The sequence below is a fragment of the Vespa crabro genome, chromosome 7, assembly GCF_910589235.1.
Source record: "Vespa crabro chromosome 7, iyVesCrab1.2, whole genome shotgun sequence".
Taxonomy (NCBI): Eukaryota; Metazoa; Arthropoda; class Insecta; order Hymenoptera; family Vespidae; genus Vespa; species Vespa crabro.
Window position 1 is genome coordinate 4,683,178 of NC_060961.1, and position 27,038 is coordinate 4,710,215.

The 27,038-nt window shown below is 28.7% G+C and overlaps 2 protein-coding genes across 12 annotated transcripts; one reads left to right on the plus strand and one right to left on the minus strand.

Annotated features, from left to right (window-relative positions):
- The first annotated feature begins 78 nt into the window (after positions 1–78).
- On the plus strand, positions 79–26,725 carry LOC124425767 (adenosylhomocysteinase-like 1). Of its 8 annotated transcripts, none has more exons than XM_046966606.1 (12): positions 79–97; positions 19,482–19,598; positions 21,899–21,946; positions 22,392–22,476; positions 22,839–23,032; positions 23,157–23,481; positions 23,563–23,713; positions 23,811–23,963; positions 24,054–24,219; positions 24,384–24,630; positions 24,786–24,906; positions 25,080–26,725. In XM_046966606.1, exons 2-12 carry the CDS (start codon positions 19,500–19,502, stop codon positions 25,084–25,086), a joined length of 1,596 nt encoding a protein of 531 aa, XP_046822562.1. In that variant the 5' UTR covers positions 79–97; positions 19,482–19,499; the 3' UTR covers positions 25,087–26,725. The 8 variants fall into 8 exon arrangements, with proteins under 8 accessions (XP_046822562.1, XP_046822564.1, XP_046822565.1 ...); XM_046966608.1 differs by having other exon boundaries at positions 22,851–23,032; XM_046966609.1 differs by lacking the exon at positions 21,899–21,946 and having other exon boundaries at positions 83–97.
- Positions 1,491–19,042, minus strand: LOC124425763 (rho GTPase-activating protein 190). Of its 4 annotated transcripts, none has more exons than XM_046966590.1 (24): positions 16,121–19,042; positions 14,425–15,146; positions 13,451–14,361; positions 13,151–13,360; positions 12,925–12,936; positions 12,584–12,770; positions 12,389–12,504; positions 12,139–12,291; positions 11,825–12,063; positions 11,550–11,751; positions 11,289–11,459; positions 10,933–11,184; positions 10,675–10,853; positions 10,407–10,590; positions 10,122–10,312; positions 9,619–10,032; positions 9,283–9,522; positions 9,006–9,203; positions 8,862–8,914; positions 8,403–8,784; positions 8,190–8,321; positions 8,020–8,070; positions 7,346–7,442; positions 1,491–7,256 (listed from the first exon to the last, which is right to left on the minus strand). In XM_046966590.1, exons 2-24 carry the CDS (start codon positions 14,593–14,595, stop codon positions 7,058–7,060), a joined length of 4,944 nt encoding a protein of 1,647 aa, XP_046822546.1. In that variant the 5' UTR covers positions 14,596–15,146; positions 16,121–19,042; the 3' UTR covers positions 1,491–7,057. The 4 variants fall into 4 exon arrangements, with proteins under 4 accessions (XP_046822546.1, XP_046822543.1, XP_046822544.1 ...); XM_046966587.1 differs by having other exon boundaries at positions 10,122–10,330; XM_046966588.1 differs by lacking the exon at positions 16,121–19,042 and adding an exon at positions 15,483–16,093 and having other exon boundaries at positions 10,122–10,330.
- Positions 26,726–27,038: the final 313 nt, after the last annotated feature.

Sequence of the window (27,038 nt, forward strand, 5' to 3'; positions counted from 1 at the left end):
AAAAGCAGGTGGTGAAAGACGAAAAAAAGAGGTGACGTTGGTATATCCACGTTGGATGACTGAAATCAACGAGAAGAGCACTGAGCTTCGCCGCCAGGTAAATTTGTGCCACTAATGAACGTGCGAAAGAGTGCAGCCTCAAAATGTGAGTGTACACTCCGCAACAACGTCGGTAACGTCCCCTCAAAAGTACCGTTGCACATTATTACAGGCTACCGCCGTTTTTTCATCCGTCTTTCTTCATTTTTCTAAGCGAGATATATACGTCATTTGACTATGGGCTCTTGGTGGTAGTAGAAATAAAAAAAAATATATATATATATATAAATATACAAAAAAAAAGAAACAAAAGTACTACTATCGTTCTTATTTTAATGTACAATCGATTATTTAAATGAGAAGATATTGTAAATGTATTGTAAGAACAGACTTCGCGAGATGTAAAAAAAACTCTAATATTAATTAATAATGATTGTTAGGGCAAGTTTTCAAATTAACAATTATAATTTTCGTGAAGAAATTCGAAAGAGTTGATTTTTTAATTACGCTTAAAACGTGCAATTACCAGTTCCTTCGCGCGACCATCGTGCTTCGGTTTGATCTTATTCCGGTGAATAATTTTCTGTCCTTAATTTTTCCCCAATCTTCAAAGATAAAAAATCACGAAGTAAACATAAATGACGTAAATAACGCCAAAAGCGTAGGGAATTTTTCATTGGATCAAAATTGCTTTCTAAGAAACATTCGCGGTTACATATAAAAAGATGCTCTATATGCCTATAATTAAGGGCCACATTAGAAATTATTTTAAAACTCGTGATATTTATGTAACTACAACGTTAATTGAAGAGAGGCCAAAGCTTATATATATTCGGTAATAGCAGTCGCCCATAAAGTCGCTTTTAATGCTTTGAGAGGATGCAACAACTGAATCAAAACTCGTAGCCAAGTATTTTTATTTAATTAATTTAAAGAAAGACTATAAAAGATAAAGAAAATTAACATCCTACTGACAATAGAGAAATAATTTTCCTATGCGACCGACATTTTTTAGAAGAAAAGTGTAAATGGATAATGGTCGTTCTAATTGGCCACTAGGTACGACGTTGACAGCTGTCGTGCGATTTTGATTTATACGTAAGATATTTTAACACGTTGGATTTTTTAAATAATTTTCGTGCGATATTGTAAGTGAAATTTCAAGAGTAGAAATAATTTATAAACGAATTAAAACTTTAACTAATCTTTGCATATTCCGTATAATCTTGTTCTCTAGTACAAGTAGGATTATATGTATGTAGATATATGAACGGCCGTATAGAGACCGCTTAAAAAAGTCAAAGCGATGTAAATTTCAACTTTCCTGCTTTTTATCTTTCATGAGGATTCAATTACACGCGAATAAAAATGAACGAAAAGTCGGATTAGGAATTAAAGTCGTTGTGTAAACTCCTTGTGCAACGAAAAATAATGACAAAGAAATGACTAGATTTACTGTTCAAATTGTACATAAAGACGATTTTTATTTTTTTAAATACTTTTTGGACACCGATACTTTTTGTGGTATTTTCAGCTTATTTCTCATTTTTTTCTTATATCTTCGCAAACGTCGAAATGCATTCGATTCTTTCATTCTCCCCTCGTGTACGGATATGACACGACGCGTCGATCATACATATTAAATACTCGTCGAACTCTACGAAAGATTCTCACGATTATTATTTAACTTGAAATTTATGTCAAAACGTTTTTGCCTATTCCAATCTATGAGAGCAAGAGCAAGAGCAAGACGATATCGTGATGACGGCAGTACGGCAGAGGAAATGTAGGCCGATTATCGAAATAAAAAGGGACGGTAAACTTTATTAATAATGATCTATACGAAATACCCTCTTCCCCAGAAGCTCCTCCCGTCCTTCTTAAATTTGATTAATCATCTTACAATTCGTAGTATCAAAAGAAAATGATGGTCCGTCGACAATTGCGAATAATGTAACAATACATATTACACCTCGTCCCTATACTATTCTAGAAAACATCACGAATCTATCGTAAAGCTCGACACTTTATATCGTAATTATTTTGTACATTGGTTATATGTACGAGCGTCGAAAACGGCAGCGCACTGTCCCGCCCTCACTCTCTTTTTTCAATCTTCCCAATTTTTTTGCATTCATAAAGTCAATATGTAACGACCAGTAGATAAAAGCGCGTCGAAGAACTTGTTTTCTTCTTGATTTTTTTCCCCCTCCTTTCTTCTTAATCAGACTCTCTTCTCATAGATCTTTTCTTCCTTTTTCTTTCCTTCCTCGACTTCTTTCTTCCCTCTCTATTTCATTTCGTAAATAGCGTCATTAACGCCAATAATTCGTGTCAGCCGTCGATTATGAATGACAACCGTTAATAGCGTAAGCAACAATTATATACACATTAAAAAGCGTCATTACAATTATCGATTACGAGTACTCGTGGATTACTAAATTACATGCCACATCCAAATACATCGTTCGTTCGCCATCTTACAAGACTATATAGCTTTTCATAATTTGTGCATCTTCGAGTAAATTGACCATTCAAACGGATACGACTGCTTATTCCTGCTCACTGAACCGGTCGCTGCATCTTTTGTCGATCGATCTTCGTTGCAACGCGTCCTCTATTATATATATTTGATATATGTATATCTTCGCATACCATCGTGGCACAAAATCGAGAAATATCGTTTCTTATATCGTAATAAAGATTTTAATTAATTCGCCTTTTTTCTCGTTTAGAGGATGTATGATCCAATATCGTTGGATTATATTAGGTGCATTAATTAAATAAATAAAAAATAAATGAAAATAATAAAAAGGAAAGAAAAAAGTTGACTGTCTATAGTATTTAGCATGTTGGATGTATATAAATATGCATACACGTATAACTTCTTGAAATAGCATTCCACATGTTGGTAAAATTTTTTTTTTTCGAGTCTTCGATCGATATTTTCGCAGCCTGTATGCGAAACGATTGCGATCGTTGTTTCATTATAAAGTATAGAAATATTTGCCAGCATCGGTGTATATTTTTTATATGTTTCATAAAGATCGATAAATGTGTTCGTCAAGAGGTAAAGCGGTGTGGGGTGTAAATTTTAACAAATATCTCTATGTAAATGTTATTCGAAAAATTCGACGTTTTATCGTTTCATAAAATAAAGATTCGTAATCAGTGGAAATAAAAGAAAGTACGATAAAATATTTATATTAACCTTTTGCGTTAATATAAACTCGACAATTAACACCCAAGACCACGTAACCCATTTTCTTTTTTTTTTTTTTTTCGTACATCTACATCCACATTATACTTCATATAACTCATTCGCAAGCACACTAATCACACAGTTTTCCATTCTTTGTTCATATTGTTTCTTGTTAACTTATATAGTACGATTTTAAAAAGTGATTGCGTCTCAATTATTCGTTAAATATTAAATTTAAGACATATCGAAGTTTCAGCAGCGTCGTCAGTATAAAATTTCATAACTTCGCGCAAATTAGAAATCCTATACCTACTAATGCTATATATAATACGTTTAATTTTTTTTATGTATCAACCACATACGATCTACATGCGATCGCTTACCGATTTCGATTAGATGTCTTCATGAATGAGTCCGAGAATTGTAACAACGTGTTTTCCGCCTCACTTTACGTGTTCGCTTTTTTCTTTTTCTTTTTTTCTTTTCTTTTTCTGTCTTCCTTTTATACATGATATATATCTCCGGACAATAAAACCCAAAATGCAAAATGATCATCGTTTCGACGCCCGTTCGAACTCGCGAACATTAAATTGACGATACGACGCAACACGGAGTTGCATGGGAAAAAATAATTTATTAAGTAAATTATCGTTCCGCGTTTTTTTTTCTATTTTGGATGGAACTATTTGGCAAAGAATTGCTGAAACTATGTATCAGTGATCCCATACAGATAGACAAAGCGGAACATATAGTGTAGGAAACTTTTAATCAGCAGAGATTCCCATCGTTCATATACAATAATAATATAGCTATTGATACAACGAGGACAGGGTTGCGTCCATTTACACGTTATGTATAATATTATATTTATATAATATGTATATGGATTATTTACAAAAATCGTTATAATTTATTATAACGACGACATTTATAAATACACAAATTTTCTGGAAAGAAGAAAAACATACTCATCGAAAGTTCAAGACTTGAAACAGTGCGACATATCTAAATTAGCGATCGAATGCAACTACGATTTGCATGATGCTCGTTGTGATCGTAGACTCGTTTCGTTCACATTATAAATACTCCATACGTCTAATTGCAATCTAACTTGAATAATAAATCAGATCGTTTGCAAAAAGCGATTAAAGTATATGCTTTAGGCCGACATACGCATCGCAAAGCGCAGTCGTCGATATATCGGAGATGAAAAAAAAATCGCATCTCCTTACCGTAAGAAAACCGCTTTGCGTGCACTAAAAAAAAAAACGATTCGTACAGAAATATAATAATAATAATAATAATAATAATTATTATTATTATTATTATTATTATTATTATTATTATTATTATTATTATTATTTTGTGTTCGTGATTAGAAGAAAGAAGAAATAAAAGAAGAAACAGATCGTCGAAAGATCGAAATCCATGAGGAAAAGTGGACGCAAACGCTTCTTTTATTTAAGTTTCGACGTTCGGCGCAACTGTACAATTATAATACATTCGCACATCATCAGTCCACTCTATAAATTAAAAAAGACGATCTCTATTCGTTCGTTTCCATGTTATCACAGGCAACGACAGTTTAACATTTAATTTTAATGGGACTACGCTTATATCCCACAGTCTGTACGCGTCGTGATTGAACGTCCAGTTGCAAGAGATTTATTAAAGCAGAATCCTAAACGGACATTATCGTAAAAAAGTGAGTTTGCTTCAGTCAGAAGACAAGATGATGGCGGAACACGCACCGAGAACTGATTTTGATGAGTATAAATGAGTATTCGCCAAATCTTTTTAAAATATTAATGAGCGCTAAGATGAATGATTACTTTTCAATATTATCTTATTACTTGCGATATGCAGTGACCATTTATGGATATTTAATCATGCTTTTTTGATCTCGTGCGTACCAACTACACCTTGCTTCCTATCACAACGTTATATAATTACGTACATACGAATGTATAAAATTTGATTACTACTAAATGGGAATGTAAGTACGATTCGCTGTTTATTAGGTGTGCTTGCGAGACATACACGCACACACATTTATAGAATTATCATTAACAATGTTCTTTTATAAATGCGACGATGCGTTCGACAGGCGTATATTTGAAGCAAGCGGCCGTGTTCGCGATTTCGTCTTGCAAAAAAGGTTTAACGTGTCTTGTAATATCGCGGCCGTGCTACAAATTCACGTCTACGAATTCAAAATGAACAATAACCATCTCCGACGCTTTTTATGCAAATTTTTTTTATATATTTCGAATTAGAAAAATTGTGCTAATGTTGGCATTCAATGAGCTTAAATCCTAATTTTAACGGTATTTCATTCTTTTCATTCGCTTTCATATACACTTAAACGACGTGCAACTTCGAAATATGGCTCGCCAAAAAGGTATGATTATTAAAATCCTAACATACGGATTTATTTATGGCACATTTGTAGCAACAAAAAAAAGGCATAAAAACAAAAAGAAAAATGATTCCAACAATATTATAAAATTGTCAGAATCAGCGGATCAATTAATAATTACTCTCTGTGTTCCATTAATAATATGACCAGCACTTTGTCAAATACGTAAGTACATATTTAAGAGATTGATACGTTTCATTAGCTACGCTGGCACAAAACATATTTCTTAATAAACAAAATTAAGTCTATTATTCGACCTATCTTCCTTTTTAAAAGTATTTTTCTATAGTTCGCCTTGGTTGTTCGTAATTTAATATCTTACATTAGTATATTTCTATATACACCTCTGTTCAAAAAAATCGAATAGTTACCTAGATAACTTTAAATCTATTGAAGAACACCGCTGTATATCTGCTTTTTTTTTCTTTTTTTCTATTTTTTTTTTTTTTTTTTTTTTTTTTTAATTTTCAAAGTCTGCCTCGTATAAGTATATTGTTAACAATTTAATGCTCTCCGTATGACATTATTACTGCTTATTTATAAATTCCGTAATCTCATGTAATATTTCGTTTTCAATTAGACGGAATAGATATATGGATTATATCACCATACAGCTTATTGAACGCTACTTGAAATAAAATTTATGCGATTGGAAATACCATTTGAAAAATAATTTTTATAAAGCGAAGTAAAATTATTTTTAGAATGCAATCGAAATGACATTACATGAAAATGTTGCATTTGATACTATTACTGGCAAAAAAAATCATATCAAAATAAATAATGCGCATGAAGATTATATAATTACTTTGCTTAATAAAGACGCGTCCCCCACTTCCCTTTCGACGAATATCAGTTTCTTTTTTTTTTCTATGAAATTAGTAAAATAATTCAATATGATACTTAAACTACATGAAAAAGCAACATCAATTTTGACATTACAATTATTTGATATTATCAAATATCAAGTCTTATATCTAATACGTAGTAATAAATACATCGTTTTGGATACATCCAACATGATACATGCATACTGTTATGACACTTGGATTGACATAATTACTTGCATTATTAACCGATGTATAAACAGCCGTCTTAGGATCATCATTCGATCATTTCGCTCGGTCATATGTTTTAAACAATATAAATGAAGATTTAAATAAATTCGGTCTTTTATGTCGCATACTTAAATTAATCGTATTATGTATGTACTACGTCAAAACAAATATTATAAACTATAATGAGACCAATCATTCTGCGTAATTGTCACTGATAACATGTTAGCATGCATCAGGCTCTTTTAGAAGCAACAAGTTCTGAGGAGAACTATAATATTACTTTTTAAATAGATTCGGTTTTGTTTACACAACCAAAAATTCCTGCAATAACATTTTGCACTACACCATTACGATAGCCTCTTCTCCACAAAAAAGAAAAGGATATTGATCAATCATTGTTTGCACAACGTCTTCTAAATATGGCCTCATGGCTTCAAATCTGCCAAGATCATTAAATTCTATTGGTAATAATGTGGGCCACCAGCAGATGGCCAAATTTTTGCTGTCCATACTATTTAACTTGCAATTTTCTGCCACTCTGTAATCGCATAAATTATTAATCATAGGTAAATAGACATAAAAAAAGACATACATTAAATATACAAAATAACTTGAAAAAGTTCTTACTTGACAAAATGTTGAAATATGAATTTCAGTACATCAAAGTTTACTGGATTTAATTTATTAAGCATCAAACGTAAAGCTAGCAGTCTGCAACTACGATCTGGAACCATAAATATGTTTGTATTATAGTATTCCTAAAAATTTTATTTAACAATAAACCGTAACAATAACAATAACAATAATAATAATGATAATGGTAATAGTAGTGATAATAGTAGTGTTAGTAGTAATAGTAATAGTAATAATAATAGTAGTAATAGTAGTGATAATGATAATGATGATGATGGTAATAATAATAATGATGATAATAATAATAATAATAATAATAATAATAATAATAATAATAATAATAATAATAATAATAATAATAATAATAATAATAATAATAATAATAATAATAATAATAATAATAATAATAATAATAATAACAATAATAACAATAATAATAATAATAATAATAATAATAATAATAATAATAATAATAATAATAATAATAATAATAATAATGACAATAATAATAATAATAATAATGACAATAATAATAATAATATTAACATTAAGACAAAGAAAAGAAAGAACAAGCAATGTTTGTTCTGCATTAACCGTATTTTAGAGAAGCATAATAATTATGATAACAGTCACGTATATTAATATTCCAAAGAAAAGGCGATACTAACCTTCCATATTCATGCAAGTCGCTGACATTGGTTTACTGATGCCACGTGCACCTAATATAAGCACACACATAGCTCTACATTCTCATATCAAATAACATTTAAGTATATTTTTCTTATGAATCAACCAATCGTTTTGTTTTTTTATAATATTGCTACAATTAATTACTCACCCGATATATCTTCGAGTTCGTTCATGCGCTCTTTATCAATGAGTGGTGGTAACCTCTTAGAAAAGAAATCTTTTAAAGCTGTTGCGACTGCATTTACAGGAATGTCCAAAGAATGTATATCCACATTACCATCTATAATTAATAAGAATTATATTTTGTAGATGAAATGTATTTCTAATTAAAACATTTCCATTAAATCTATTGCATAAGTACCTTCTTCGAACTTCTGAAAAAGAAGTTCAACGTGCGCTCGATTTCCAGGAACTCTATATATCCCTTCTGAATCTAATCCTTCGTCTTCAATGAACCGTACACATTTCTCCAAAAATAATGGTATCCGATTAGTTTCGCTTTGTGCAAAGTCTTCTATCACTGGTTGTTGTATTTGACCTGAAATTGGTGTTCCACTAGGTCCTTTTGTTTGCTTTATTTTCTCTTGCTTTTTCTTTTCCCTTTCTTTTTCTTTCTCTGCGTGTTTCTTAAGTTTCTCTTCTTTCTGCCTACGTTTTTCTAATTTTTCATCTTCCTTTGCTTTCTGTTTATCTTTTTTCCGTGTTGATTTGTCACCTTCTTTACCTTTATTGAGTATTCCAAACTACAAAAATATAGTACATATAAATATATTTTTATATTTAAAGGTAACAGATGTTTATATTGCTGCTCTTTACTTACACTAGGAGAATTTATTTCACGCGGAGATGAAACATCTAGGCTCGATTCATCGTCTGTGTAACGTTATAAAAATTATTAAGTTAAAAATTTGTTTATAATTTCTTTAAAAATAAAAAAAATGAATGAATCATAAAAATTACTTACAAGAAGCACTAAACATATCTTGAGCCATATGTTTAGTATTAAAAGGATGTTGCAATGTTGCTGCTAAATGCTGTTGTTGTAATGAATTACCAAATCTTTTGCGTAAACTTGCTGCTGCATGCTTGTATTGCTTTGATCTGGCCCTTGACATTTGTTCTGGATCACTTGATTCAGAACTATCTGGAGTTTCACTAGATACTGATTCATAAAATGAAATTATTATATTATTGCAATGTACAGATTATTTATATAATATAATATAGAAAAGTAAACCTACCTCTTTCTGCAGGATCGATTCTCCAATTTTTATCATCTTTGAGATTATAATTCATTCCTACAATACCATCTCCACTTCCCATACTTGCCAATGATGGCACTTTTGGAGTTGCAACTGGTATACCAATACGTTTCTTACGTATCCTTTTATGAGTTAACGGTTTCTTATTTACTTTTCCTAAAGTATCCACTACCTTTTGTCTTTCCAAAGAACTCCATTCTGAATCAGAATCACTGTAAGCTATACATAAATAAAAAACATAAGTACATGAAATATATTAAAGCTATTTAATGCGTTGTCATATTCATGTATTAAATGTATTAAACTAATGCTTACATGGTTGTCCTTTTTCACGTCTATGTCGTAATTTAGATTTGTTGTTTCCGACAGAATCTTGCACTAACGCATACATATAGTCACCGTCGTAAGCAGAATATAAACTAGGAACAAGGTCTTTCACCTGTGCATATTCAGATCCGAGATCTACCAATTCAGGTGTAGCAAGAGGAGCATGGCCCAGACCTACTTTAGGACCATGCTCATCTTTTTCACCTATTGTCATTCTAGCTATAGCGTCTGTTACATTGGAAAAATCTTTTAAATTAATTTTTCCAGGTTGCTTTAACGTTTGACTATTTCCTTTTGGCCGTGGTTTCGCTTGCGAAATATGACGTCTACCTGTTGTAAAAGCTCTATGAGGATAGCTATTTGTTACTCCATCTTGATGCATAAATGTTTCTTTAACCCATCCTATATGAATAAATAATGTACATATGAATGTCAAGAAATTCAATATTAGCTCTATTATCGATATACTATTATATTTCTATAATACTAACCGGATAATTTGTTAGTAATGTCTCCAGATTTTAACATCTCTCTTTCCCTTTCTTCTCGATAAAAATCAACTTGACTATATATATCACTATCATCACTTGGACTAGCTCTGTTATCAGCAAATTGTTCAGTCAATCCCGGATCTCCAAGATCACCATCCGGCGTTAATTGTTCATAAGACTCTGAGCCACTTCTGAAAGTTACAGACATACTGCTTCACATTAGATTTGTGAATTATAGAAAAAGTATCATTTATACAATACTTTAAAAGGTTTGAGATTACTTACCCATCATCTGGCGTTTGAAGATGATAGCTTTCATGTCGTGGTGGTGGCATTGGATGTAAAGCAGAGTATTCTAATGTACCCTCACCACTATCATTTAAATTACCAGGTTCCTCCATATTGAATGCTTGCTCAATTTCTGGTTTTTTTTCCCACACCTCTTTAAAAAAGGGCGTATAAAAAGCAGCTGCAATCATAAAATCAATAAATTTACATTTTATCGAAAGTATATAATGCTAATAATAAATTTATTATCTAAAGAAAATTATACTTTTCTGTTGACAACTTGATGCAGATGTCATGAAATGTGCTTGTAATCTATCTGCGGTTGCATTTCCTTCTGTGATAAGCAAATGACTCAAATCATTACTGAAGAAAGCATTGGCACCTCCAGTATCAGTCACAGCCATAATTTGTATTGGTAAATTGGGTATGTTCATAGAAAATGCACTGAAAGCAATTTCAATAGATATAATAACAATTGTATAATAAAAAGTAAAAAATATTAAATCAATAATATAATACATACTTAAGAGTTGCAAGAGATGCTTTTCTCTTTGTTGAATAAACCAATATGAAACCATGTACAAGTTCGTCTCTAAATGCATTTGCTCCGTGAAAACTGGAAATAATAACTTCAACTCTGCGTTTGGATTCCCCCAAAAATGTCTCCAATACAATAGATCTATCTCCACTGAGAAAACAACACTGATGACTGAGTAAAGGTCCAAGAACATTTTCCACTGAATAAGGATCTCCACAGAACATACACATTATTATTCTGTAATAAATAATTTACTTGTAGTTATTCCACTTTCCTTATATACACATAGCATTTCTAACTTATAAAGCTGTATATTTAAATTATATTATTTAATAAATTACCTAATGTCTGGTTCTAAACACTCTATAACACTTTGGTAAATATTCAAAAATCCAGCTCGATGATTTATAGATTGTATAAGTTGCTGTAGAGCATCTTTCACCAAAGGCGTTGGGAATCTTTTATCTTGTTCTAAATCATCTATGCAAACATCGATAAAAGGACACTGCAAACTATATCATAAATAATAAATATCAAAAATAAGGATAAGCAATCTAATTTTTCAATGGAATTAGAAAAAAAGCTTTTCTAAGCACATATACCTATCGGCAAGATTTTGTCCTTCTTCCCTGAGTCGTATTGCTTCCATATCATCAATACTTGATTCTGGTAAAAACATAATAACAATAGGTAATCCTTGAAACGGTAACCTATCTTCTTGTTCTAAATTTGAAAGTAATGTTTTCTCTAATGACGAACGAATGTATTCGAACGAATCCTCATTTGAATATATACAAAATGATCCTGCAATGATAAAACATCAAGAAAATATTTTAAATATTATTGATTAAATATTATAAGATTTTTTATTATATACCATGTGGCATGAAATCTGAGGTGGTAAAAGAATTGTGTGGTAATCCTACATCACCATCAATAATCCTATATCCCAAAGTGTATAATTGGCAATCAATTTCTACTTCATCATCATCTGTTTGCGCTCTTATTTCCCGAGCGAATTCCTCACCAAGTCCGTTACATCCAAGTATAACTAGATTCAGTTGATTGTTATCTGATGTTAATTGCCACTGACTACTATGATTCCAAGATGAAGGTCTACAATAATATAATAATATTTTAAAATAAACTTTAATTTATAGAAAAAATTATTATGTGATATAATCACTTTACCTGTGGGCTTTTGTACCAAGTATCCTTTCTATAAGAGCATCCATGCAATTTGGGTATGCTGGACAATGTTCTCTTATAGGACAGTGAACAAATCCTAAGTGTTGGAACAACATCAACTTTCTATCTTGATCCAATCTGTCTAAAGCTTTGTACCTGCACAATAATGTTCATGTCATAACAATAATGAATGTTTTCAACCATAAATTCTTCAGTAGGAATCTTAAAAGATATATTTTAATTGATTATTAACCTAAAATCATCTAGTAAAGCGTCCGTAATTTCTTTTATATCATCCTGTGTAATGGTTCCAGAAGGAGCTATGCTTTTGAAGTGATAAAATAAATCAGCATGTTCTAACAATAACTCCTGCAAAAAACAAAGAAATGCAAATATTTATAGTTAAGAGATTTTAATATTTATGATCAATACCAATACCAATACATACTTGAAAATTATGTTTTGCTTTTTCAATTATTTCTTTTTGATGTTGATCATATATTTCCTGACAATCATGATGAGAAAGAGCTTCAAAACATTCTCTACCCATAAATAGTACTCTAACCTCAGATAATTGTTTTCCAGGTGTAACATAACCAGTTTCTTCTAATAACTGCTTAAACTGTTTCTTCCATCTAATAAAATAATTATACATTATAAGATCCAATTGAATTAAGAGTAATTAAATTGAAATTGAAGATAGCAAAATTTCTATCATCATTATGCTAATTAAGATCTGCTTATAATTATACAATACATAAAAAAGCAGTAAATAAAAGCATAGATTACCTTTTTGGAAGTCTGCACAAAGAAACACCACCCAGAATAAAGCAAAGCATTAATATATTATGGATGAATATTATTGTCTAGAATTCTAAATGATTGTATAATCACAACAACAGAAGCATATACAAAATTAAGCAATGACACGAAGATTAAGAATAAATATATTAGCTTAAAATTTGGCTCAATATTTTTATATTAAAGCATTATTCCACTATATTACAATACTTACTCTAATCGACGTTGTTCTTGTTGTAAAGCATTTACATGATTTTTAAAAACAGTTTCAGCCTCTGATGTTTCTAAAACGTCATAAGGAATTTTAGAGCTATTATTTTCTCCAAAATCATAATCAATCCAAGGTATATCCTCGGGACACTCATAAAAATATTGATGAAAGTCAGGATGTTCTTTTATACACTGTTGTACTGCAGACCATTCCCTAGTGAACAAAATTAACAATAAAATTTTATTCGTTTTTTTAACTTCACTTAAAAACAAAATTGCACATAAAATAAAAATAAAATCTTACTCATTCATTAAATTTGATATATCAGGACATATCTCATGAAGAACATCTGGTAATACATCCAAGTATCCTTGTATTTTTTTTGCTACCTGCTCATCTTTTAGTTTTTTAATATGTCTTCTAAATAATCTTTGTGTTGCATCAACTCCAAATAATTCTATGAAAGTTGAGAATTCTTTATGTTGTGCAAGTTTTTTAGATGCTTGTGACCATAGTGCACGAAAATCAGTAACATGTATGCGAATTAATCTTTGCAAAGATTCAGTGGATGTATCTAATAACTCTTTTCTAGCCCTAGCTGCCTCCGCGTAAGGAATCACTTTACTGCGCGTTTTAGTCTTATCAATTAACTGTGCTACGATCATAAAGGCCAGGTCAATATTAATATTTTCATGCGCAGAAGTTTCCACTATTAGTATAGATCCCTTATATTCTTTGCGCATCACTAACTTTTCTGCTTCTTTGACATATTGTTCATTTGCATCATCATTTTTAGTTGTGATCAGAACTATAGGCTTTTTTGTTTTCATTAAATTATTTAGTATGTTAGCTACTATTTCAACTTGTTTCTCGATTAATCTGTTAGGCACAACACTTACATCGAATACACACAAGAAACCATCAATATTTAGTTTACCATCTGGTAAAACTTTTTGTTCATATTCTTTTTCGATACCCAATTGATTTTTGCAGATGTACATAAGTTTTTCAGCACTAGTAATTTTAGTTGCTGCACATCTCTTTGCGTAAGGTTCCATCTTACCACCCTTAAAAGGTTGAAAGGATGCATCATCTATAAACTCTGTATGCTCTATCACTTGAAATTGATATTCTGCACCATCTTCAGCAGTCTTTGTTACTTCGCCCCAATATAAAAAGTGATCATTATTCACGACTCTGCCACTAAAATCCGACTGCAAAACATATAATATAATCAATGAACTTATTTAAAATTATAATTCAAAATATTACAATACCTGTGATAATACTGAAATATGGTCCACATTATAATCATCGCTGAGAGAACGCATAAAACGATTACATAAGCATGACTTGCCAACTCCAACTTGTCCTTTATCTTTCTCAGTACCAGAAAGTCCAACAATCGCAATATTTATAGCCTTGACATTATCGCTTTTCCTTGCCATTTTTGGAATAATGTACAGTTATAACACTTGTGCAATTTTTAAATTTGAAAATAAATTGGTTTTTCTCAAGTAATGTTATTCAAGACATATTTATATATGTTTAAAAGTAAATGGTATTATAATTGCTTATATTTATTAGGAATTTGTTCGCATATTTTTGATCATAATATTAGATCTACAAACATGCATGAAAATCAGAAGAACTTCCCTTAGGTAACATTTTCATTAATTCTATTACTTTAATTTGTTTTTTCGCACTTGGAACTTATATGTCATCACAATAATGCAATTTCAGATGCAGTATCCAAAAATTTGTATAAGCATGTATGTTTAACTAACATTTGCCAAAATTTCATTTGTGCTTTATCAATACAGTGTCCTTATTCCAAATTTGCCAGTGATAATGCCATATAATCATTTCTTGATAATGTACATATCTCAAGACTTCAAAAGTTATATGTATGAAATACAATATATTCCAACTTCAGTACAATTTCAAGGAAGATTATCTTTTAAAAAGTATGGTACGTAATAGGATTGATGACATATATCTGAAAGTTACAAAAAAAAAAGAATCGATATATCTTGCAATGATTAACCAAGATAACAAAGTAGACAAGAAGAAAAAAATTTCACAAAAAGGTAAAATATAATTTATATATGAAATATATAAATCTAAAAACAAAGATCAAACTGTAGTGGTGTTTCAGAACAATTATTTTTTTATTCTATTTCAAACCAATTATTTTATCATTCTTAATATTGCATTTCTTCTATAAAAATTTATTATAAAGCCCAAGCACACATTAATCAACTCTTTAACAGTTCATTATTTTTACAAACACACAAATAATCGTTAACAAATTGAATATCATTTAAACACCTACACGTAAATGTAATTGAAAGCAACTGTTTTCTTTTCAACTAAAAATAAAATGATGATTGCATTAGCATTCAATAAAACATTATGTCTATCACGTTACAATGTAAAATAGTCGATTTTTTGCCATTAAAGTAATTTCGAAAAAAGAAAAATTCTAATATATTTCATAATCCGTCTTTTAAAAATTACACATACAAAAAAAGAATCGAATTTTTAATATCAAAAAGCATAACTGCAACAATAGAAAAATAAATCGTTATACGTTGCTGCGTGTCTAGATCGTGAACGGTCCTCGCCATTCGTCAAGCTTATTACGTGCGATCATTGAATTGTTACATCGAAACACAAAAAAAAAAAATTAACACGCGCGATTTGTTCGAAATATGATTGACAGCTATGAATAGATCAATATGCAATGTACACATCCGCGCTGAATTTTGATAGTGACGATTGCGCGTACATACGTTTTTAATATGCTAAGTTACACATAAGTTTGACAAAATCAACTTTAAACTCTTAAGATCGTCGTATACAAGTCATTGAACGGAAGAAGATTATTTTTATCTTTTTTTTTTCTTTTTTTTTTCTTTTTTTTTTTTTTTTTTTTTTTTTTTAATACGAAAATGCTTCTTTCGCGAGTACCTTAAAATTGATGTGCTATACTAGCATGAAAGTCATACAGATACATATATTCCTTCGTTGAGCGATCTCACGAGCCGACCGGCCGTCTCGTTGAAACTTTTTTAAAATTCGACAGAACCTTCACCGCTTTTTACCGTTCGTCTACTATCTTGACTTCTTTTCCTGCATACACACCGCACCAAAAAATATCTAACACTTTTCTGGACAGTGTTAAATTCCAGGCGTGTAAATAACTTCACGTCAAACTTCGAGTATTGCCCCGTAAAGGAGCCATCTTGGTGGGTGGGCACACTGCGACTGATGTTTTTAATAACGATAGTATAATATGCTATCCTGGACAGGATCGTATCAACATAAAATTATTTTGACTACTGATTCTTCTACATGAGAAAACAATTAAAAAATCGCATGAATATAGTAAAAAATATTTTAATTATTATCTTCTTAAATAAAGTATCATTACGTATTAATAAGAAAATTTTATCGTTATATTGGGTAGCAAATAAAAATTAATTTTTATAGAATATATTACAATATTTCAATAAAAAAGTTTGAATAGATATCGCACGAGATGAACATACTTATATCTTGGAAAATTGATGCTAAAATATAAATAATTGTCAAATAGGATTTTATGGGATTCTGATTGGAGCATTTTATGGGATTCTAATGTAACATATAAATATCATCCAATTGAGATCCGGTAAAGTTAGCTTTCATCCACCTTCGTTACGTTATCATTTTTTATTTTTCAAAAACAATTTCCTAATGTCTATATACATACATATGTACCTTTTATTAAATTAATGACAAGATTCAATAAATCGTAAATTCAAAAGTAAAGCAATACATTGAAATACATTGTATCATATTAAAGCAGCGACGGTCCTGACTATCAAACGATAGTATCGCCCTCTAATAATTCAAAAAACGCCGATAGTAATGTACTAACAATATTAATGCATTTAATAATTTAGATGTAAAAACAATTTTTATATAAAAAATATATTTTTGACGAACGTGAAATAGATACTTCATTTTGTGAGAAAAAACGATGAAGTCGATATAATATGTTCAAAACATATTCTTATAATAATGAAATATATACACGACACACAATATATACAACAAATACATTTAAAATCACGTGATCATCGCGGGTAATTAGATATCCAATCGCATTATAGTTTCCATGTTAACACTTTCACTTGCGCGGTGTTAAGGCTATTCATCACATCTTGTTTTATAACATTTTACGCGAACAATGAGTACAAGTGTAATTCTTAAATGATTTTAATGAAAAAGTCTCATTTTAAAAGTAAATGTTTCAGAAAGAACACAACTTTTCAGAACTTTTGGAAAAGTTTTATTTTCTTTGAAAAAAATCGTATCAAAAATAATATTTTTCCTACAATAGTTTATCCAAAAAATAAAATTTTTTAAAAAATTCGAGAAAGCCATATCCTCACTTAAACCTTTATCTTTAAAATGAGATCTTGTTCATTAAAATCATTTAGAAATTACACCTGTACTCGCTGTTAATGTAAACGTTGTTTTCGACATTTTTCATAAAATAAATTTCGTATAGTGGCGCTTTTTGAATTTTGCGGCAAAATAGAAGAAGTTCTTATCCACATTACTGATTTTTATATAAACGTTAGAATGATATGTGGTTTGTTTCCGTGAAGTGGACAATTGCTTCTTTATCAGCTTCAAATTTTCTGATTCATTGCAAATATAAAGAAACGCGTTTCGCCATGCTCACACGGAAAAGTCACAATAACCTATTCAGGCATTTTAATGAGTTATTGCCTAATGATTCTATGATAAAAACTATTCAGTCGTTCATGTTAACAATATATAAAATCATAGAATAGCATATAAAATTATTTCAAAATTATAATTATTTAAACTTTGTATAACCTACACAGAGTACAATAAATTAATATTTAAATAATAATGTACACTCATTTAAATATTACATAGTTCGTAACATGTGTTAAATATAAAATAATTTCAATTTAATATTTCAATAGAATTAAATTTTGATTTCCGGATTGTTGACTACATTTAATATCAACAAAAACAAACTAACGTTTAACTGACTTTGACCTTTATCGATCCATTCTTCTTTCGTATTCTGACGAGGAAACATCGAAGCTCTCTCTCTCTCATTCTAAGCGTCTAAGATTAGACAATACTTTTGTTGATTTTATAATTATTAATTTATAATGCATAATATATACGAAGTACAATAAACCAATATTTAAACAATAATACATTCGCTTAAACATTACATAGCTCGTAACATATGTTAAATATAAAATAATTTCAATTCAGAGATACATTCTGAAAAATTATTATACATTATATTACTGCTATTATTATATATATATATATTATATTATCGTAATATATTTTATCGTAAGTATTATTAAGGTAATAGCTGCTTAAATACACTTATTTGTATAAGTTTAACTAGAAATAAAAAGTATAAAATTTATACAATTAACAAACATTTTTCAATTAATCTATCTTTAAAAAAATATAATCTGACATATGATCTTTTCTTGCTTTTATTATATGTACTACTATTTTTTACTATTTACTACATACAAAAATTTCTGTCACACACTCACTCAATCGTTAGGTTATGTGTGAAAGATTTATGACATACAAGCCTATACAACGATATAATAGGAAATAGTGTTTCCCTATTGCGCTTGTAGTTCATATTTTGTCCATACTTGTCGCTGAAGTCGCATATTATATCGTTACGAGCGATAGGTGGTGAAGAAACTTAAAGTTCATTGTATTCAAATTTGATAAATTAGTGTTATAATATTTTTCACTTCTCGATCATTAATCTCGTATAATTTTTAATACGATCACATATGAAAAAGTTTCACATAGCAAAATTAGAATACTTTTTATACTATATCAATATTTTATTGACATTTAATTAAAGATTCTTTACAATTCGATTGGACGATAAATTCGTATGATTTTACTAACCATGATTATCAGGTTTAATTAAAATAAATGATCTTTTAATAAAGTCATTATTATACATATACTTATATTTTAGCTCAATATTATTGATATGAATACCTTATAACCATAGTATATATATGGTACAATATAAATTCCCTTGAGTACATTAGTTACATCTAATTTTCATTTTATTCGATAGAAATATTATATTGAACAAAGCTTTAATAACATAATTGACAGTTATTAGTTCCTATAAGATTAGCGCTGTAATTCACTTCTGGTAAGTTGTCAACACAGAACTCTGGTTGCAGTGTCTATAGTTATATATATATTAGTATAGTCTATGCTTTGGTCTTCTTGTATATAGATGTATCTAGATTGAAAAATGGCTGACGGGGGAGATACATTGAATACGTTATCAGGAAAAGAGGCTAGAAATACCGTCAGCGATGGTCCAGTTACTGATCCGGCTTCAAGTACTAAGGTAAATTATATTTAGAACGTTACGATGTCATTGAAGATATCGTAATTTTTACCCCTCTCACGATCATACTCAAGTTTGATGACTAATCTTATATAGGGATATTTTTGCTATCGTACATTTACAGCTCTTTTAAAATTTTATTTTGATATAATATTTCAAAAATATATTTTTTCCAAAATCAAATATATTATTTGTATGTGCGTGTATGAAACAAATATTATCCCTTAAAATTAAACTTAATTAAGTACTATGTGTCTCGCTTTTTTTCATTCTTTTTATTCTATATACATATATTTATGTTTCTTCATACCTTATGTTACGTTTGTTTGTTGTTTCATTATTAAAGTTCTTTTTTAAAAGTTTTATTTAATGTTATGTAATTTTGTATTAAATATTGATAAAAATATAACTTCATGTTAATTTGTTTGGTCTTTTTTAAACTTTAAAACTTATGTTATATAAAGTATTAGTACAAAAGATATTAAAATGATATGCAACATTTCTTTTTTTACAATATTATATCTTTCGATTATTTATAATATTATAATATAATACTACAATAATATTACCTTAAGGAGCATTTATAATATTTATTTAATACCAAATTATTTAATAGATATATACCGTATAATATATTTTGAGTTAACTTTAAAAATAGCTCACAAATAACTTTTACAATTATTAATTTTATTTAATTATTGACTTATGATATTTTGTAAATATATTTTAGAAATTTATGATATTATAACTTATATAAAATTTATTTATTGGACACATTTTGCAAGTGGCTATATACGTACATAGAATTATAACATATTTGTAAGTGCTAATTAACATAATATTAAAATGTAACTTGAATGTAATATACATGAATTTCTATGATAATGGCAAATGTCTATACAATAAAGAAGAGATGCAGACATGCTATCTATTAATGTTATGCAACATGGAAATACATTCTGTATAGTTAGCTTGATAATTTAAACTGAAATTGAAGACACTTGGTTTAGAAAAAGACTGTACTTGGTACAGCTGTTATACAGCTTGTATAATTCTGAGCTAACAGTTCCTCGAATACTTTTAAGCACATAAGTTGTAATTATTATACTGTTAAATATAAAGTAATAGATTTAAGTACAGTTATATATTCTGAGTTTTTTCTTTTGATTAAAAATGGAAATGTCAGAGAAGGAATTATCAGAGTCAAAACAGGATTTAAAGATTGTATGTAAACATTTTCTCTATATTATACTTCTTATTACAATAAATTTTCTTTGACTTCATTCATACAAATATATTCTTTCTATTATTATTTTAATATAACTTTTTTTATAAAAAATTCATTATCATAAAAAATTTTAATAAATACATTTGTCTTTAATGCAAGCATTTGACTTTGTCAGTATAATAACTTTTAAATATATATTAGCAACTAATATAAATATTACTTATTGCAATTTGAAGATTACAAAAGACATAACTTTTTAATTATATCCATAAAATCCAAGTTTTCATATTTCATTTATCTAACATTCATATAACATTGTATTATCTATATCATTAAATTGATCTGCATATTAAAAATAATTTTATTTCTGTTTTCAACATTTAGATGTTATTCTATTTATTTATTTATGAATATAATGTATAAATTTAAAAGCATGTTAGTTGTTACATACCTGTAGTCTGTCATTATAATGCTTTTGTTGTTTTATATATACAGTATTATTCTCACAGTAGTCCGTAGGTTCGGTACCAATCACTCATGCATCGCTCATTTATAAGCCTAGATACACTACATGGGCGTGGCACAGTTCATTCTGAATGAATCTTTCTCAAGTGTAATTGAAGTAATTATGGAATATTTAAAGGTTTTACTGCTAATATATGTATAACAAATTGAATTAATCAATGCTATTCATTAATTCATTATATTGTTAAATATGACTAATACTTCTCAAATACTAACTTTAATTACAATGATTTAAAATAATTTTAATTATATTTTGTAAATTATATTATATTTTGCATTACATTGTATTTTATATAATTTTTTTGATTGTATATAAATTTTAGAATTATATTAATTTTGTATTTTATATAATTTTATATAATTTTAAATAATGTCATTGATAAGAAATTATTATAAAATAATTTTTTTATTGTACATTAACATTGATTGATGCTTTATTTGTTTCACATATAAAGTATAACCTTTGGGAGCTTTGTACCAAACTACGGACTGTATTATGAAAATCTAATGCATTTGAATCATGAAATGGTGATTGTTGTGATTTCAGAGCCTTGAGGCATCAAATAATGCCTTTCACGGCCCGAGAACAAAATTAGTAAGTAAGAATATATGTGTATCAAAGACAAAGTAAATTGTATCCTCTGCCATAAACAATCTCTTGTCACTTCCTCAGGATTGCTTTAATTCCTTCCAACTGTGTAAAGGTGGTCCACGCCAATGGAACTGTCATTTTTTACCTCCTTACCAGTGAATACAGACTAATAAAAAGATGATTTACTTATCTTCATTTTCTCCAAATTCTTTAACACAGAAAGTATTCACATAAATAAATCTGTATACTATATGTTTTAGGTTTAGTCATATATATGGAAATCATTTAAATCATTTATATAATGGTGTAAATCGTCTGTATTAATCTGTGTCTATATAAAATAAAATAACTTCATTCGCACCATTGAGTTCGTAATTTTATTTGATTCATAGCAGTCTATGGAGCATTCATGAATGCTAAAGATATTTAATCTGTTTAACATTTCTAGGATACTAAATCTGGGGCTTTAAAGAAGTCTAGTCGTTATCGCAGCCGTTCCTTATCTGCTAGCAGCACTGACAGTTACAGTTCTGGTATGAATATAATAATGATTATTTGTTGCCTTTGTGCTTGTTAATCTTTCTTTAAATTCTTTTTCTTAAAAAGTGGATGTCATATGTATATATATATATATATGCTTTTTTGTGTTAATGTCTGCAGTATTAATTTATTTAAAACATATGTATAATTAAAAATGTATGCATTCAAAAAAAAAACAGTAATTGATCATAATTGATACAAATGTGTTTCATTATTATGCATGATTTATCAATACAAATACAACTCATTAACTTTTATCTCCAAAGTTACAGTTTTATATAGAACATGATTAACTCACACTTGCATTTTTTGTGGCACTAACTGTTAATGTTGCGGTGTTTTGGTTTTATCTTAGCATCTTATACAGGAAGTTCATCAGATGAAGATGATGTCTCACCACGTGAGAAGATTCAAAAGACAGAAAAAGGCTTTACTGACTTCTGCGTACGGAATATCAATCAGCATGCCTTTGGGCGCAGAGAAATTGAAATTGCAGAACAAGAAATGCCAGGAATCATGGCACTTCGTAAGCGTGCAGCGGATGATAGGGTATTTTTCTGTTTTGTCTCTTACTTATTTATATAATTTATTAATATTTGTTTACCCATGTGTATTAATTTATAAATTTTGTTAATAATAAGATAAAATTACAATGTATAAACGCTTTTAACAGCCATTGAAGAATGCTAAAATTGTGGGATGTACTCATATCAATGCCCAGACAGCAGTTTTGATTGAAACTTTAGTAGAACTTGGAGCACAAGTACGATGGGCTGCATGTAATATTTATTCTACACAAAATGAAGTAGCAGCTGCTTTAGCTCATACTGGATATCCAATTTTTGCTTGGCGGGGTGAAACTGAAGAGGATTTTTGGTGGTGTATCGATAAGTGTGTTGCAGCTGAAAATTGGCAACCAAATATGATATTGGATGATGGAGGAGATGCAACGCATTTGATGCTTAAAAAATACAATGCCATGTTTAAAATGATTCAAGGTATAATGTTTGTTGTTTCTTATTAATGATTTTGAAAACTATATGTACATAATGTTTTTATATAAGACAAACGTATTTTAGGTATTGTTGAAGAGAGTGTTACAGGCGTTCATAGATTGTACCAATTGTCCAAGGCCGGCAAATTATCCGTCCCTGCAATGAATGTAAATGATAGTGTTACAAAGACCAAATTTGATAATCTCTATAGTTGCCGGGAAAGTATTATTGATAGGTATGTTGATATTAGTTATGATAAAAATATTGTAAAGTCAGCATTATATTTATATATATGCTGCTATAAATTCTTTTTGTAAGCTTGTTTTATATAGTTTAAAGAGATCCACAGACGTTATGTTTGGAGGAAAACAAGTTGTAATTTGTGGTTATGGAGAAGTTGGCAAAGGATGTTGTCAAGCTCTTAAAGGATTGGGTTGTATTGTATACATTACTGAAATTGATCCAATTTGTGCATTACAAGCTAGGTAAGTAATTCTGAGTACCTGACTTTGATTTATATCTTACTATATAGATATCTGTAATATATATACATATATATTTTTTTTATTTTACAGTATGGATGGCTTTAGAGTAATGAAGCTAAATGAAGTGATTAGAAATGTGGACATTGTTATTACTGCCACAGGCAATAAAAATGTAGTTACTCGGGAACACATGGATAAGATGAAAAATGGATGTGTAGTATGCAATATGGGACATAGTAATACAGAAATAGATATTGTATGTTTTAGTTTTTTTTTTAATTTATAGTAGTGTAAAGTTATATTGTTCAGAATGCTTTGATCTTGGCTTGTTTGGAGGAAGAACTCGTATTTCTTCTATTTCAGAACAAAAAAGAAATATATTGGTAAAAGATTAAGATCCCTTTAATATGTTCTTAACAGAACAGTTTACGCACTCCTGATTTAACTTGGGAAAAAGTAAGATCTCAAGTGGACCATGTAATCTGGCCAGATGGAAAGCGTATCGTCCTCCTAGCGGAAGGTCGTTTGGTCAACTTGTCTTGTTCCAGCATTCCTTCTTTTGTAGTCTCCATTACAGCTGCTACACAAGCACTGGCCCTCATCGAACTGTTTAATGCTCCGCCAGGCCGTTACAAGAGTGATGTTTATTTGCTTCCTAAAAAAATGGGTATTTATGAAAAATATATTAAAATTTAAAAGGCAATTAGTATTCAAAAAACTTAAATATAAATACTCGGAAACTATAACATAAAGTTTTATTAATTAATTAGTATTAACTGTTTTATTAGCAAAATTACTAATAGAAAACATATTATTCTGCAGATGAATACGTCGCTTCGTTACATTTACCAACATTTGATGCACATTTAACAGAATTGACAGATGAGCAAGCAAAATACATGGGTCTGAATAAGGCTGGACCTTTTAAGCCCAGTTATTACCGGTTAGTATATATATACATATATATATATATATAATATACATATATCCACGTAGTATTATAAAGATATAATATTAAGAATTTCAAAAGGTTTTTTTTTGTGTTTAGAGAAAATATGTTTCTGTGATTGAATTGAAATTAACAAATACTTGATTGTTGTGATTTATTTGTTTCAGCTACTAAAAGTGAATTAAACATTTCTCTTTGGAACATACGTGCAGTATTTAAGAAATTAGATTTGAAGTTACTGAAGCTATCTACTTTCATTATTGTTTTGTTTTGCTTAATTTAATATGAACGTGCATGTCGTTTAGTAACGAATGCACTATTGTGTAGATTTTTCGTTAAAAATTTACAGATATTTTCAATGTATATTGTAAAATTGTTTTACAGCTGTAAGTTCCGAAGATCTAATGTTATCGGAATTTTTACAACTCTGTCAACATTTCCAATACATAATCGGATCATTTTTACTATTTATTTTAACTAGTAATGCAGTGAAAATAATTATTAAAATAACGAATAAACGATTTAAAATGATTTTTTAGAGATATAATTTTAAAAGCAATTTACTTTCTTCGATTGATATTGTAAAAAGAATCGAAATAAAATTAAGTATATCAGATGAATTAAGATTTTTGAATTAATAATATTAGAAAGCCCTTCATTTGAATATTGATAAACTTTATTGAATTCATAATTTTAATTGTTAAATTCTTGTAAAAAAATATAACATTACTTTCATATATAGAAAATAGTTAACAGAGCTGAAGTATTACTGTTCGAAACGATTTCGAAGATATTAATGCATTTTTTAATTCATAAGTGAAGGGTTAATATATAACAAAAGATTATATTTAATACATTAACCATTTTTATCGTTTGTTGGATTATTTTCTTATTATATACATATTTTAAATTCAATAAAGTGATTAAAAAATAATATTAAATTATTAAACGAGAATGTCAAACATGTTCTTATATACAATTGTCCATTATTAGAATTTGTAAAAATAAAATAGCAAAATTTTTCCGATATGTTTTAGAAAACAATATTATTTAATAGAATAACATGCTTTATATCAAATCAGCCAAAAAAAAATGTAACATATAATATGCAATATTACTATCAGTTTATACATGCACATCATACATGATACATTATTCTATATGTAAGTAATAATGTATCATGATAAATGTATTTAAAAAATACTATCCACAATACTATTAATCTAATGATTGATGTACACCTCATTTATGCAACAATATAATTTTTCATTATTTATGTTATAATTCTATACAATTTCACGTAAAATTTAATAGAAATAAGAACTAAACGATCGATATACAATGCAATAACACGATAATTATAAATATGGTTAGTGAACATATGGGTATCAGTGTTCCTAGAATATTATAGAATGGCCTAAGCCTACTATGGAATTATGTGATGTGCAAATAAATTTTTATACGCGCATAAATACAATGACAAATAATAACAACTTGCGCAATAAATTAAAAATTATGTACTCATTTATTCTTTGCCAAAAATCTGAATAGGAAGATATATTGATCATTAGGTGATGAAGTGGAAAATTTAGTATGTTATATTAATATTATAGCAAATTAAAAACAATAATATATAATATAGTTAATAATGAGTAAAGTCTTAAAATTGATGATTGATTTTAATTAAAGACAAAAAATAACAAGTAACATAATATTATGTTCACCACAATAGGAAAGGGACAAAAGTATCTTACATATAGATGTATGTATGAACACATTGTAAAATATAGAATAAAATAATAGTTGCTAATCATCTCAATATTATAATATATACCAAAAAATAATAGAATATAAAAATATAACATAAAATATAAAATATAGATTTACAGTATTTCAGCAATACTACTAAGCAAGACAGCATCTGTGATTACGTTTTTGACAATAGATATTTAGAATCATGCAGTAGAAATATATACTTTAAAATTATTAGATATCCTGATTATAGTAACTTTATGGATATTTTTGTAATATTTACTCCACCAATAAAATATGTAAAATATTACCTTGAATGGATACGTATCATTATAATACGTACATTTGAAATATTAAAAAAATGATGTAGATAA